We start from the raw sequence: 17045 nt of genomic DNA, 5'->3' as shown, positions 1-17045 counted from the left end.
TTAAAATAAGTACACTGAACATGTGATGTCTGTCATAGTTTGCAAAGACACTGTGCTGTGTGTGTTAATTGGAAAATGAAGTGCATGAAGCCAATTGGCTGAGCCTGCAAAAATCTGGGGATTGATTTGATGCTCAAACTGGTTCTGCAACAGCAGAACAGAAACAGTAAGTTTTTTTCAGTGCTGACTGAGTACTGCTAGTGAAGAGAGCAGTGTATTCAGAGAGGCCTTGCTATTTTGAGGCCTGTTTGCTGTTGAGAAAAGAGGGTGAAGAACCAGGAAGCAGATTTGTGGACTGAAAAAGGACTGTTTATGATTGTGGACTTCTGTAAGTGATCAGAGGGACCATTGTAAATACTACTGTTTTTTATTTCATGGAATCAATAAAGTTCCTGTATTTTTGTTCTGCAAACTTGAGTGGCATGTTATTGTTTGGTGGGTAACTCTGGATCGCGGGCACACATAAGAGCTTCCATTTATCATCATCAAAACATAACAATGTCTTATATTCAGCTGCTGGCACTACTGCCACCTCTGGACCCCTGGTGATGCAGTGGGTTAAACCCTTGTGCCAGCAGGACTGCTGACTGGAAGTTTGGGTTGCTGACCTGAAGGTTGCTGGTTTGAATCCAACTCGGGGAGAGCATGGATGAGCTCCCTCTGTCAGCTCCAGCTCTTGTGGCGACTTGAGAGAAGCCTCCCACAAGTATGGTAAAACATCAAAAACATCTGGGTTTCCCCTGGGCAACAGCATTGCAGATGGCCAATTCTCTCACACTAGAAGCGACTTGCAGTTTCTCAAGTCACTCTTGACACAAGAAAAAAAAAGACTGCCACCACTCCTGCTGCTTTACTTTCTCCATCTACACTATGGAACCTTGTGGAATCTTAAAGACGAACACATTTACTTTGTTATGCTCTTTCATGAACTGTAGACTGCTTGGCATCTGACACAGCAGCCCATAAACTTCAACTTGTCTCTATCTGTCAGGGTAAGCCTCAATTTTCCTACTTTTTCAGATGTTTTAAAAATGTCCGTTTCTCCCCCCCCCCCCCCCATTTCTCCTGATGCAAACTGAGTTCCAAGTGAAAAATAATGTATATTCATTTAACTCAGCAGTATGTAGATGATTGCAGGAAAATTGGGATCTTACGCTTCCCAGTAGACCCCGGCTAAAGCAAATTGCTACAGCTTCTCCTAGCTTTATGTCTTCTTCCTTGCTAATAATTTTTGCCATTTTGACCACACTCAGAGATATTTCCTAGTTTTCCTCTGTAAAATGTTGGAGATTACATATACCAGTGTGGTGTTGTGGTAGACTGTGACTTTTGAGACCAGGGTTTGAATCCCTTCAGCAATGAAAATCTACTGGGTGATCTTGAACAAGTCATACTATCCTCTTATCCACATTCCAGAATTACAGCAATTTGATATCACTTTAACTGCTGTGGCCCCTTCTATAAAGTCCTGGGATTTTTAGTTTGTTTTTGGAACAAACCTTTCTGACAGAGATGGGTAAATATCTCACAGAATTACCAAACACATATATAGCTTTGAGCAATAGTATTTAATATGACATTAAACTGCTATAATTCTGGAATGTGGATATAGTTTTTTTCAGCCACAGAGGTGGGCAAAGGCAAATGCTCTCTGAAAAAAAGTTACCAAGAAAACCCTATGATAGGTTTGTCTAAGGGTTGCCATAAGCCAGAAACAACTTGAAAGCACACAACAACAACAACAACAACAACAACAACAACAACAACAACAGCATATACCTTACTAAAAGTTATGCCGGATACATAAAACATACTATGGTAATTTTAAGGTCTCCACAAGACTATTGCTTTTGCTACAACCGTCTAACATGCCTCCTACCATTGTTATAATTAGAAAAAATGTAGAGACAGACACTTATAGCCCATCAAATGATGCAATTCTACAGTCTAGTATTCAGTGCTATGGAACCTTGGGAATTGTAGTTTTACATGTTCTTTAATTTTATCTGCCAAAGAGTTCTGGTGCCTCACCAAACTACAACTCTCACAATTCCATAGCATTGATCCAGGGCAGTTAAAGTGGTAGAAATACGCACTAATTCTACAGTGTAGATGCACCCACAGTCTGAGAATTGTGCTGTGCAGCGTGGGCTGGTTTGTAAAATGATGACTGAACATATGTTGGATGGAGGCTTACTTAAACTATATAGAAATTCTAAGAAGTCAAATACGTCTAGGTATCTGTGGAGGTAAACAGCTTGTTTGGAATAAAAGACCTCATTGATGAATTAACTCAAGAGTGACACTTGATTAACAGACTTAATAATTAAAACTTTATAAAAATCTATATTGATATGGTGAGTGCCAGGTGGCAATTATACTATGTTTACACATTGTCTTTTCATAAGCTACCGTGTTTGAATAAGTACATTGTGGCATGTTTAATTTCAGTAAAACAGTTTGTGGGAGGTAAGATGTGTCCTATCATCATTTTTCAAACAGGTGGGGAGACCAAAACTGAGATTTACAATACATGTACAACGTGAACTACGATGTTCCAATCAATGAGAATGAACACCAAATAATAACATAAAAGCTGCAACGAAGATAGTTGCATACCAGTTATCTGACTTGAGTTTTATTTTTTGTTCTTTCTGACAGGCTGCCAAAATATTTTCAAAGTCTTGAATATGCTGTTGTTTTTAGTGAAAGTTGATATCCACAGAGTTGTACCAGATTCAGCAGTGGGAGAGCAAAGATAAATGGTAACGTCAACAGTGTATTTTAGTCTGTACACAGTGCGGATAGTTGCTGCTGTGTGGTTCTATAAATATATATATAATGGATACAAAACAGATAAGGTAATTTATCACTTTGAGATAGAGAAAGCTGAAACTTTCAGTTTATCCAGAATTGTTTGGAAGGCCAAACAAAAAGATGGGGAAAATTGACAGTTATGTAAGCAGACTCTGGCTTGCACAAGAGCAGCTTTTATTTCTCTGCTGCCCCCTGCAGCCCCTTGAATACTCTCCAAACTACACCAAATGCAGGAGGAAACAAGAGTTTGATCCACTGGAAGAAGGGGGATATGTTTTCTAAAATTTCATGCATAGCATTTTAAATATCTCCAGGGCTTGCTCCCATGACATAATTAGAGATTGTTCCTAGGTCTGGAAGCCAAGGCCTATAAGGAGTGACTTGTGGATCTAGGTATGTTTAGCTTTGAGAAAGGAAGACAGAGAAGAGACATGATAGCCTCAATGACATATCTGAGAGGGTGTCATATTGAAGAGGAGGAATGCTTGTTTTCTGCTGCTCTAGAGCAGTGGGTTCAAATTACAGGAAAGGAGATTCCACCTGAACATTAGGAAGAACTTCCTGACTGTAAGAGCTGTTCAGCAGTGAAACTCTCTGCCTTGGAATGTGGTAGGAGCTCTTTATTTGGAGGCCTTTAAACAGAGGCTGGATGGCCATCTCTCAGGGGTATTTTGATTGTGCTTTTCCTGCAAGATGGGGTTGGATTAGATGGCCCAACACTTTTCCTGCATGACGGGGTTGGATTAGATGGCCCAACACTTTTTTGGATGCCTTTTAACAGAGGCTGGATGATCATCTCTTGGGAGTGCTTTGATTTTGTTTTATTGCATGGCAGTGGCCCTTGTGGTCTCTTCCAACTCTGTGATTCTTAAGGTTTGAGATAGTCTGACCTGTTGTTGGATACAATTCATGCAAGGCAATGGCTTAATTTTGGAATCTTTGTTCATTAGAAATACACAACAACACAGAATGTATGAAGGAACTATAACTCTCAGTAGATTTGACTTGGTTTTATGAATGACTCTCCTGCCATGCCTGTATATGAGAAGGTACACACAAAGAGCTATTCTGCATGTGGGGATCTGGACCAATTATGACTCCTTTCTTTGCATGGTGATGCCTAATGGGCATATGGTGTCCCTTTTCATGTATACCGTAAACACAGATGCCAGGGGGTATGGTTGCTGGATGGGATCAGCAACAGGTTTGGGGCTAAAGTAGCATGCAGTGCGTGCATTATTATGTATGAGGATTGTTGTCAACACTTCCCTTATGAGAGCCAGTAACACTTTTTTCCTGGGTGTGCTTGGTTTGATTGGTGTTTCTTGTGTTGGGTATTGGGACTGGTTTATTTAAAGGGGTGTTATAAATGCAATTGAGACTTTAGGAGTGCAATAAGATTTTCAGAGATGAAAAACATATTTTCTTTCCTTCTCGGGCTCTTGCAAATGAGTAGAACATTATTTTGTGTGTATGTGTGTGTTTCTGTATTACCCATAGGCCTTATTAAGTGCCTGATTTGAAAATATGCCTTTCTATCTCCTTCTGTGATGAGGGTCCAAATTGAACATTATGGTATTCTGTGAAAAGCCAAATTGGAGCAAGGAGAACTGCGGCACATGAATAACTGATTTGCCAGAAGAAAAGGTTTATCCTAGAAATGTTAATAGAATGAATTTTCCCCAATTATCCAGGAATTCTACATAATATTTGAGCTGAAGGCTTTTTTAAACCTCTCAACTTTTATTGAAAGTGTTAAAAATTAAATTGTACATAGCACACTCTCTTAATATTTCTTAGACAATAATGAGAACATGCATACCATGCCCCAATTTTCATGCTGCATACTTTCTTCCCACCACCTCACCCTCCCTTTATAATTCCTGAAGAGCTCACATCACTATACCCACCCTTTACAATTCATAGAGAGCTGACATCTATCCATCTCTTCATTTTTTTCTATGCTGGATTTATTTCCGTTGTCTTTGGTTGTCTTCCGCCAGATTAAAAATCAGGAGAGCATTTGTTCTTTTAACTAGAGATGCATACTAGAAAAGCATCATTGTTCTACACTAGGTTATCGACATGCAAAGTGTTCTTGTAGCACCTTGGAGACTAACTGAAAGAACGAACTTGGTAGAATAAGCTTTGGTAGACTAAATCTGTTTCTTCAGATTCGGTTATCAACACAATATACCTCAGCAGCTGCTGCATGACCGAAAAGCAGCCAGCTGTGCACTGCATGATTCCTTAGTGTTAATTCACATGCAGGAGACAAGGTGCAACACACTACCCTGAAATTTAACTTCAAGAGACCTGGGGAGCAAACCTTAAAGAACAACAACTGCAACAATTCATATTTTAAAGAACAGGAAATACAAAGATATATATTTTACATTATTATACATGTTGTGTGCCTTCAAGTTGTTTCCAACTGATAGCGACCATATCACAGGGTCTTCTTGGCAAGATTTCCTCCAAAGAGGTGTGCCATTGCCTCCTCCTGAGGCTGAGAGATTATTTATTTATTTATTTATTTACAGTATTTATATTCCGCCCTTCTCGCCCCTAAGGGGACTCAGGGCGGATCACATTATATACATATAGGGCAAACATTCAATGCCCATATACACATAGAACCGAGACAGAGACAGACAGATGCAAAGGCAATTTAACCTTCTCCTGAGGGGATGTTCAATTCTGGCCACAGGGGGGAGCAGCTGCTTCATCATCCACTCTGACCGCACTTCCTCATTCCAACTTTGTAAATTAGTTAAATTTGCCTCCCAACTTTTTATAAGTGGTACCTTATCTCCTACTTGATAGATGCAACTATCTTTCGGGTTGCTTGGTCAGCAACGAGCAGGGGCTATTTATTTTTTTAATTGACGGGTGCTTACCCCACCACGGGCTGGCCTCGAACTCATGACCTCATGCTCAGAGTGATTTATTGCAGCAGGCTGCTCACCAGCCTGCGCCACAGCCCGGCCCCGACTTACGCAAAATCACTTAGTAAGTTTCATTGTTGAGTGTGGATTATCTTGAGAGAAACAAAATACATCCTGCTTATCCACTATAGTGCTTATGAAGCTATTAGATGCTGCATATTTTCCCCAAAATGTGCCAGGGAACAACACAATATAGGTGCCCATTGTCTACAACTGTTTCTCTCTTTTCCAGAAACTCAACATGAAACAGCAGTAGTTCACACATTGGTACTATTCCACAGACCACCAGTTTGGTGGCAGCGCTCTAACTCAAACACACCTTCTTTCCACCAACTCTTTTATCCCTACACACACAAACCACATACCTTGAGGTATAGCCCAGCAAACTAATTTGTAGAAACCAAATCTCTTCCCCCTGCCCCTGGAGGTAAAGCCAAAATAATATATCAAATTCTTGGTAATAAGAATACAAACTTTCACAGCAACCCCTCCCTTTGGAAAAATGAGGGGAGGAAGCAAAGTTTTCTGTGCTGACATACACACAGACTCTGAAAAGTAGTATGTTTGCTAGTATATTTGAGATGACAGTCATTTATATATGCTGCCTGAAAAAGGATAATCTCTTCCTTCTAAACATCATTGTTGATTTGAGTTCTGCATAAACAAAGACTGACTTAAAGAAGTAGGAATGCTTTGAGGTAATTTCAGAGTTCAGCCACAGTTCTACTCATTCCAATATCCATATACCCTTTACTAACAGGAGTGTCATTTAGAGAATGTGTCCCTGCCCCTTCCTTCCTATATTTCAGGTCACATGTAGCCATGCCTCAGGAGCATGTGTATGTGTTGGCACCATACTAAGTCTATATGCAAAATGCCAGCATGAGTGAAACTGTTCAGGCTTGGAACTGGAGAAATGTAGATTAAAATCTAGAAAGGAGAAATACAGCTGGATATCATTGGTGCTTTCAGTACAAGGTTGACACCCAGATCTATTACTCTTTTCCACTCCATCCTAGGAAACTTTCTCAGTGATGAACTGGATAAAGGCAAGCAGTTTCAGGTATCTATGGGAGGTCTTGTACCATATTCTCCATGGATAATGGGGTTCATATAATACTTGTAAAATTTTTGAGCACTAAACTCTTTGCACATGGGTAACAGTTGATAATATTGAAAAGGGAGCTCTCACATGACACTTATTTAAGATTACCGGGGGGGGAAGGAATAGAGATTTACCAGTAATACATTTTACTTGACAGCTGCCAAAAAAATCATGTTAAATGCTCCATCTGGATTTTCCTCCTACAGACTTTTCCCCCAACATCTTTTAATTTCCTGGTTAAGAATAGGGAAATGTGCTAAAAATCCCGATTAAGGGCTAAAACACATGGGATGTTCAATATGTATTCTGTGGCTTTTTAAAAAACGTACAATTAAGAATATCTGGTTGCAATATGCATCAGGACTCCGTCATGCAATGCAAGGAGGCTTAACATCTACCTTGTTTCCCAAAATTTGGAATGTTACTTTTAAAAACTCTTCATTTCCATTATTCATTTTAAGTGTTTGAAGGATAACCCATTGCCTTTGCTTATTGCAGTATTGAAATAATTACTCAGAGTGTTACATGTTATGCACTAATTGTTAATTTTCTTTTAAAATAGAAAAAAGAAAGGTATAATATTTGGGAATATTTTGAAAAATACATTTTAAAGTACTGTAATGCTGGAAAGGGACTTTGCTTATTAGGCAAATAAGGTAAATTCACTTCTACTCATTTTTCCAGTTTGGAAATGTAGCAATGCTATCCTTTTATCACCTAAAAAGTAAGTAGTTGCTAGTTTAATTTTGTTGTTTATAATGTATTCCTTTGAAGTTCTGCCCACTAAGTGTGGTAGATGGGCTTGGTTGGCATTGAGAATAAGCCAGAAAGGAGACAACAGGAAAATAGTCATTCCCCGAGATGATAAAATACCTTATATATAATATTGGGGTTTTCCCCTTCTCCATATAGCTTCATTGAGAAGAGAATTTGAGCATAAAGGCAGCTGTGAGCCTTGTATCAAAGCAGTCCAGTGTTTTCACATGCATGTTTTTAATGCATTTGTTCCACTGTAGATTCTTCTCTGTTTTCAACCTTATTCAACTTCCCTCCCTCCAACTTCTCTTCCTCTTAAACAACAGCATTTGTCACGATGACACCAGACAGTCCTATGACTCAGTACAAGAGAATAGCTTTTAACTTCATTGTAGGCTGTCAGCGTGTCCACAGAAAGGCCCGTTAAGGGGTGATGAAAGGATATTTGCATCTAATTTGCTGGTTTTTGTACAGTTTGAGCCAGATAAACATGATTCAGATTTTCATAAAGTTGATTTTAATTATCCCAAAGAGATACCAAGATAACATCTCTTGCGGTGGAAACTTTCCACCCACCTGCTGGCTGGCTGCAGGGAGAGAGACAATCAAGGCTTAGATGGATTTGTAAAGAAAATCTCAAGTTTTATATACCTCACTGGATTTCTGTTATGAACTTTATTTTTCAGACTTGCGTTTGGTTGTTTTGTGAGCTACTCTAAACCTTTGAAATTTCAGATTTGACAATCAGCAGCAGACATATGAATCAGGCATGTAATGAAGGGATACAGCTATTCTTAATTTATATCTCTAGAGAAGGCAGGAGGGAGAGTCTGGTGCTTCTCTTGCCTGATATATATATAAAGGAAATTATGGGAATGAGAATGCTTCTATGAGCTTGTGAAACCCCCAAGAATGTAATATAAGAATTTCATGTGTGAGTGTTGCCTGTTGACCTATGGTGACCCTATGGATTTCATAGTTTTCTTAGGCATGGAATGCCAGTACCTTCCTCTGAAAAATAACCTACAGCATCTGGTATTTGTGATATTCTCCTTTCTAAGTTCTTACCCTGGCTGACCCTGCTTAGCTTCAAAGATCAGGCCAAATGTGGTGCCTCATTGGCCAAGTGTTCGGCTGTGTTGCAGTGATTAGTGAATGGAATTCTTCTTTCGCCTATATGACTTTGGTATTTTGGATGGGCAGGGGTAAGATATGTGTTGGGAAATCACATTTTGAGAGAACTCAGTCTGCAACAGGTCCCTAGGGAACAAAATTAGCCTTGGATCACTGTATTTTACCATATTTAAATTTTACTAGGCTCTCAGTCCAATTCTGAGTTGAAATCATGGTGCTTCTGCTGGCCTAGAAAGGTCTATGTGGAGCCCAGAAACCAGAATGAGTGCTTTTTCTCACGTCAACCTCCAGATATGCTGAGGGCATCTGATGATGTTCTGTAAGTGGCTTACAATTAAGGAGAAAGATTTTTCGTTCTGTTCTGGTTTTTTTACCATGATGGAACCTATCTTTGGAGCTTATGATTAGGCATTTAAACTGTTTGATATTTATACTGATGGGTCAAATGGCCACGAGTTGTTTTAACTATGTTTAAGTATGTTTATTGTTTTATCCTTAATTTATTATGTTTTGGGTTTTTTTTACAGCCTTTTATTTGATATTATGTATATTGTTTTTGTGTTTTGAGCTACCCCAGGTCCCTTTGGGGAGAGGGGGCAGGATATAAAAAAAGATGATGATGATGATGATGATTATTATTATTTCTGGAACTAGGCTTGCAAGTTAAGTACCAATCCAGACCTGGGGTGTGCAGGTCCCTGAAATCTCGAGTTGGCCCCTTTGGGTGAATGCTGGTGATATCATCAAGCAGCATATACTAAGGATTGGGTTGCCAAAGTGAAAACTGGAGAAATCCCCAATACTTTTAATGGCTGTGTGAAAGAAGAAATTTCAGGAAGTGTTTCTTGTTACCTAGTTCCGTGTCAAGGAACACCTAATGAAATTCCCTCCTCTGTACAACCATTAAAGACAGAGGAACCCATTCCAGGTTTCCACCTGTGAACCCTAATTAAATATCAACTTTTCGAGGAAAGCAATGTCTCCATGATGCTTACAGCATTTCCCACCCACACTTCTCTTCCATGGACTTTGTATGGGACAACTGTTGAATACAATTTTTCCTTTTGTTCTTTCTTTCTCTGTCTCCACCCCCCCCCCCCTTCTTCTTCTCCTTCTCTGTCAGGTATTGTAGGACAGGTAGATGTGTGTGTGTGTGTGTGTGTATATATATAAACAGGATATCATTAAATAACACAGTAACCGAAAGCTCTGTATTGAGTGAAATGAATAATCCTAAGGATATGTGTTTTATATATTCTAAACATAATTGAAATTCAATATTTTGCCTCCTTCAAAATAAAGTGCCATATGCTTTTTCTGTTCACTATTAACATTTTTTTTTAATTTTCATGAACAGGTATTATATTGGCCGTCGAATGTTCATAGTAATATCTGAACCAGACATGATAAAATTTATCTTAACAGAAGACTTCCAAAACTTTACTAACCGGATGGTAAGTAGCCAGAATTCGTTGCTCTCCGTGTTGCTGTACTGTTATCTTTCCATCAGTTAACAACAGAAAAGCCCAAAATGCATATTCTGTTGTTTTTAGTGTTTTAGTAAATATGCTGCAGAATACAGAATGACTCCCGAGATTTCCAGTGGATACCTGAAACTGCAGATAATAGAGAACTCTGTGTTTTGACTATATTTGGCTGGATTCAGACCATAGGATTGCACTGGAGGATCTAGAGATCCTCACAAACACTTTCAGGGGAGTTTTTTGGAGTATGGATAAGTGAAACCATAGATAATGAATTTGTGGATAAAGGGACTGTATTATATGAAGCACAACTCTCTAAAGTGGTTCAACCCCCAGGACTATTGCACAGCTCTTTTAGGCTCCTTCTACCCTGTCTACACTTCCAGATAATCTGGGATAAGCAGATAACCTGGCATCAGATCGTGGAATATAGGGCAGTGTAGAAGGGGCCCCCGATTATATGGCAGTGGAGACTCATATAATCCAGCTCAAAGAAGATAACCTGGGATCAGATCTTGCAGTATACGGAGAGTGTAGAACAGACCTTAGATTGAGCTGTGGCATGGAATACTTCATGACTGCTACTCTAAAGTAGCTAAGAGTGAGACCAAGGTAGCAATGGCTCCACTAATTTTTCTCCCCATCACCTTGAGGTTGTCACAGGTTCAGACTGAACATGAGGCTATTATCTTAAGTTAGTAGTCATGTCACAGTAGGGAAGGGCACCTGACCTAAATCCATTTGTTACTGCCAACTAGAAACTAGTCTACTGAATCAGTGAGAACTTGGTAATTCAGCAGTTTGGTAAGTTTCATTGCTAGGACTGACAATTGGATTTAGATCTTTAAGAACTAGCAACCATCACAATGTTTGAATTATTGTACATGAAAATGTGTAAGGGCCCTATAAGACCTAGTCATTCATAAAGTATCATAGAAGGCTAAAAATTATATTAGTTCATTTCTGGTTTTCTGAATTGACACTACATAGTGAGCCCCAGGGCCAAAGCCAGAAAACAATATGGGCGGGGGTGGGGGGATGGATTTTTTTTTTTTAGAAGTCAAGCTCCATCAATAAACTTCAGTGGACACTTATGGGGATTTGGTTAACCAGTTAAAATTCATGAGTAAACTAGGTTTTTTTAAAACCTGAAAAATTTCAGAAGGGGGCTGAACTTCTAACCCCCCCCCCCTTCCTGGTTTCTGCTGGGATGTGGTTCGAGGATCCCCATGGATACCAAGATTCATGAAGGTTCAAGTCCTATTGCATATAATGGCATCCCTTATATAGAATAGCAAACAATGGACATAAGTGCCAATGAGAGCCTGAGGATCTATGAAATGATGGAAGACTACAGCAGGTATGTACACATCAGTGTAGTGTTCAGTACATGGCAAAATCAAGATTTCCTTTTGGATCCCTCCCATCAATATTTTAGAGTTGTGTTGGTAAAATTTGTGGATGCGGAACCTGTGGATATGAAGAATGATTGTACAAAATATTGTTTAACTTCCTTAAAATTGTTGATTGTTAATTTTACAGTTGATTTCAAGGAACAGTCCTATTTTTTCTGTCCCTTGAGCCCTGCAGATGTGATACACCTCCCTTTCTGCCATTTTCCTTTAATTTTGCCCTAAGACTGCTAGCTGTCCTGATTTTGTGAGGGACAGAACACACATTGTGTACCCCAGTATCAGTTGCTACATTCTCTTCTGTGAAGCATTGCATGTTCTAGGAAGGCTTGGAGTTGCTCTGCTGAGTTGGCCGCATAAGGTGTCACTAACTGAAATGCCGAGCTGCTGCCATTTCAACAATAAATAACATTTAAAACCCTCTTTGACATTGGCACTGAGTCTCTGACGCTGTCACCTAAGTCTGCCTTGCTCCCTACAGCATTTCAGTCTTTTACAAAATGCTCTGAATTTGCCTAGACTGAAAGAGCAAGCATTTCTATAATGCAGAGTTCTCTATAAATTTTACCTCTTGTTTTCCCTCCCCTTCTGTATAATTAAGTAAAAAAATTATTTTATTTTATTCTATTACTACCATATGTGAGGAGTTGAAGTATAAAGTGTTCATATCTTCACTGTCAAAATTTTGGATCATTATGATTGCATTAGAATCAAAATGGATAATATAGATTGATAGATAGAGAGTTTTGAAAGACTGCTATTTATTTATTAAGCAGTGAGAAGAAAAGTTTCCTTAGAACAATAGAAGGACCATTAGTAGAATAAACAAAAGACCTGCCCGTCATTCCCTCTGTATATGTATGCAGATGAGATCAGGAGTGGTGGCCAAATTATGGTCCTCCAGATGTTAGATTTTTATGGGCTATGAGATCCATTGATTTTCATGTTGCTTATACGGCTACTTCCTAGGGTAGGAAAACAAAAATGATACTATATTTGTGGGCTGCCATGGCTTCCATCTTTGCAGAAGGGTGGGACATAAAATAAACAAACAAAAAAGGTCACAACCACACAACCTCTGAGGATGCCTGCCACAGATGTCAGCGAAATGTTAGGAGAGAAAGTTTCTGGAGTATGGCCATACAGCCCAAAAGACTCACAGCAACCCAGTGATTCTGATCATCAAAGCAAGCCTTCGACAATAATAAAAGATCAAAATTGTATTAGTCCAGGTTTAGTTGATGATCAGAATTTTAGGAGTTACAACATCTGATAATGGCACTTTGTCCACTGGATTAAATAGACGAAAGACAGATAAACAGAGGTGGAGCTAGGGATTGAATATTTCATAATCATTACTAGCACTCATGATAGATTTCTCCACTGTGAATTTGTCTAGTCCCCTTTTAAAGGTGTCCAAGTCTGGGACCACTGCTACATCATGTGATTGTGCAATCCATCATTTTACTGACCACTATTATTTATTTTATTTTATTTACAGCATTTATATTCCGCCCTTCTCACCCCGAAGGGGACTCAGGGCGGATCACATTACACATATAGGCAAACATTCAATGCCTTTTAACATAGAACAAAGACAAGACAAACATAGGCTCCGAGCTGGCCTCGAACTCATGACCTCCTGGTCAAAGTGATTCATTGCAGCTGGTAGCAGCTGGCTTGCTCTCCAGTCTGCGCCACAGCCTGGAACCTGCACCACAGCCCGGAACCATAGCTCATTTATTGTTGTACACTTGGCCCTCTACGTTTGCAGGTTTAACATTTGCAGATCTAATCATTTGCAGAATTGATCATGTTCTTTTTGGGAATCTCAGGGTTCTGCATTGCATCGCTATAGTCAACCTCAAAGTCATCCTAGAGGATGCAGATATTACTAGAGAAGTTATCTCAGTTGTTTAAAAATAGTATAATAATAATAATAATAATAATAATAATAATAATAATAATAATAATAATAATATCTTTCCCTATTTTATGGAGGTTCTGTGCCCCTTTCTCCAACTTTATGTTTCCACCACTGAATTTCAGAAGATAATATTGAAAGAGAGTGAGGCAATGGTTTTTTTTTGTCTTCACTTTCCCCACAACATGCATAATTTTACCACTTTCTCTATGCCATGAATAGATTTTATTATATCATGTCTCTCTCCTCCACTTAGAGCAGTGGTTCTCAACCTATGGGTCCCCAGGTGTTTTGGCTTATAGATCCCAGAAATCCCAGCCAGTTTACCAGCTGTTAGGATTTCTGGAAATTGAAGGCTAAAACATCTGGGAACCCACAGGTTGAGAACTACTGACTTAGAGGTTGTTTTTTTCCTTCATTAAGTAGCCCAAAACATTATTGCCTTTCTCTGTACTGAAGTTACTCCAGTCCCTTGATCATTTTGATTGTCCTTTCCTAGGTTGTTTTCCTGCGATGTTTTAAGTTGGTCTTCCTTTGAATTTTTACCAACTCTGTCTTTGTTTGCTGGTGCATGTTTCTTGGGTCATAATAAATGAGATATAATGATACTCCTTGTTTATTTTTCATTTATAGTTTCACCTTTGAGAATTTTGGAACCGATCAATGTTTTTTCATAATGAAAAGGAGAAAAACAAAGAATCAAATCTATGAATAAGGATGTGTGTATTTTAAAAAGCTACCTTTGCAAGGTTTTTTTGCTGAGCAGAGATTTGAATAACTAAGCACAGCCCGGATTAAACAACTTTCTGATCATTACTACATGATACTATCCAGGCCCCAGAGACTCATATTACCAGCAGACCTGCTCTGTCTTTCCCCGCTACCCCACAGATTTCCTCTTAGCTGGTTTAAGAAACCTTTGAACTTATTCTACATTTATTGACAAAGGGTCATCATTATAGCATAATTGACAATTCTTGTACTGTTGACTCAGCATGTTTTTAAGGAGCTACATTTTCTGAAGCCCATTGTTTTCAGAGTTCTGCTTGCACCTTAAACATGTCAGCCAGGCTTTCTTCATATAAGACTCATGAAATAAATACTTCGGAAGGCCTTGCATGCCTTTGGGTGAAATTCCATCTCTGACCAGCAACCTGCCTGGGTGATGTTCCCACCTCATTTCAGTCTTGGCAGACTTGGATGGTATACTCATATTAGGTTATTTTATGGGCACCCTTTCTATCTTACTAATGGATGTTAACAGATTAATTTCATTATTGTCTTCCCCTTTCCATATCAAGGATGAGCTGAACTATGAAAATACCATTGGAAAAATATCTGTTTAAAAGAAAATCAGGTCAAACTCTAGTTTCCATGAGTCTCATGCCAACACTCAAATCACTCTGGCTTCCCTAGGACTTTACAAATACTATTTATGTCTTCTTTGTCTCATGCCAAAAAACTATTGCTGTCACGGCTGCTGGTGACAGCTGATGGCTTCCATATTGGCAAAGCAATAAATCTACTCCAAGTTTGGGTCTGAACTTTAAAGGGAAAATGTGCTAGACCCTATCCCTTAATACGTTTTTTGTCTGAGATTTATGCTTTTAAAGTACAAACTAAAACTATGGACTGATTTACCATTCTACTTACATGAGGGTCACAAATGACTACTGTCACTACTTAAGCCAACCTCATGAATATCATAGGGTTTTTGCAGGCAAGGAATGTTATTGCCATTGCCATTTCTTCCCTCAGCAATACTGTATAGCCCAATGGTTCCCAACCTGAGATCCTCAGATGTTTTTGGCCTTCAACTCCCAAAAATCCTAACAGCTGGTAAACTGGCTGGGATTTCTGGGAGTTGTAGGCCAAAAACATCTGGGGACCCCAGGTTGAGAACCACTGGTATAGGCTATAGTGCTTGATATTTTTGGGTGCTGAAAATGGTTATTTTGCCAGTAGTTTAATGAAATATTTGACAGTTGTTTTTTTTAAAACCAGATTTGATAGTTAGCCATTCAGACAGTGGATGCCTTCAAACAGGTGATTGTCTTCTGACATCCCCTGTAGACATGAGGCTAAGTCACTTTGAGGGACAGTAGTGGGTTAAAAATCAAACACAGCATTTCCTGACTGCTTTTTAAAAATTACAACAACAGAAGCTGCCCTTAATCTATTTAGAAAAAATATCCTGCCATAAGAACAGCAGGGATGTTCTAGCTCAGGAGTGAGCTGTATTAACAGGGCTTTGTGGTCATCAGCATTTATTCCCCAAAGCCCAATGCTTTCTTCTCTCAGTTTCATCCACATAGCAATAGAGGTGGCACAACACTGTAAATATGTTTTATTGTTACACAACACATTGCATTCTCACAAGCAGAATCTCTAAATAACAGCCACAAAAGGGCTGGCTGGCCTGCTCACTAGCTAGCTTATTTGTTGGGAGTAATTTTCAAAAATATAAACCTGCTCACCTAAAAGCTGTAAATATCCACATTTTCAAAGGCTGTATGGAAAGGCATCCACACACAGCCAGAATCTGTTGGTATCTTCTGGCAGATCTTTCTTTGAACTCTATGATTTTGCAGATTAAAAGCTGCATTTCTGTCTATATTTACAAAAAAGAAGTCAGGATCATGCAAACTGCACCCTGGGATGGAGTGTTTTTGCAGACCTTGACACCTCCACAATTCCCAAATGAACCTTTATTTACCCCAAAACTGAAGGTGAATTGACACCTGTTTAAATGCAACAATTTTAAGCAGGTTACAAGACCTTCCCATATGCTTTAATATTAAAAAAACACAATTTTTGAGAACCAGAGGCCACCTTGGGATTGTTTGTTTGTTTTCTTTTTCACCTTTAGAGAATCCTGGGGCATAAAGGTCAGATCTGTCTCAGTAGCTCACTCTTACTCTAGATATTGTTGGATTGCAAGTCCCACCTAGAGATTGTTGGATTGCAAGTCATATTGGTCCTAGCCTGCATAGCCAGTATTATGGAAAACTGAGTGTGTTGGTTAACAATAATTGAAGAATTACATTATTTATATCTATAATATATAAAGCATGAATGGGCATTATGTGGTCCATGGGCTGCATGCAGTCCTTGGAATCCTTAAACATGATCCTTGCCCACCAAAAGACCTCCCATTATGTCACTATTGGGGAAATAACCATTTTAAGTACCCACAAATACCAGATGCTAAAGGCTATACAGCATTGCAGAGGAAAGAAATGACAAAAGCACCTCTGAGCATTCATTGCCTACAAAAACTGTGAAATTGAATAGTTTGTCTTAAGTTGACAGGAAACTTGAAGGCACACACAGTTATTGGCACCTTCAAGGAAGGAAGCAACAGATCAGAAGCATATATAAACACATAAAAGCATGGGAATTCAGGCCTGGACCCTCTACTCCAGTTTTCAGGATAACAAGGAGGAATCTTGGGGTGAAAGCCTT

General features: G+C 39.0%; 1 protein-coding gene across 7 annotated transcripts in view; it reads left to right on the top strand.

Annotated features, from left to right (window-relative positions):
* tbxas1 (thromboxane A synthase 1) overlaps positions 1-17045 on the top strand; it is a 276173-nt gene that overhangs the window by 121326 nt on the left and 137802 nt on the right. For all 7 annotated transcript variants that reach the window (XM_008110550.3, XM_008110549.3, XM_008110551.3 and 4 more), the window contains one exon: positions 10118-10214. In XM_008110550.3, coding sequence (XP_008108757.1) covers positions 10118-10214 — 97 coding nt within the window. The remainder of the gene's footprint in view (positions 1-10117; positions 10215-17045) is intronic.

Source organism: Anolis carolinensis, chromosome 5, assembly GCF_035594765.1.
Source record: "Anolis carolinensis isolate JA03-04 chromosome 5, rAnoCar3.1.pri, whole genome shotgun sequence".
Lineage (NCBI taxonomy): Eukaryota > Metazoa > Chordata > Lepidosauria > Squamata > Dactyloidae > Anolis > Anolis carolinensis.
Note: the sequence above shows the minus strand (reverse complement) of the source record. Positions and strands in the feature narration are given on the sequence as shown.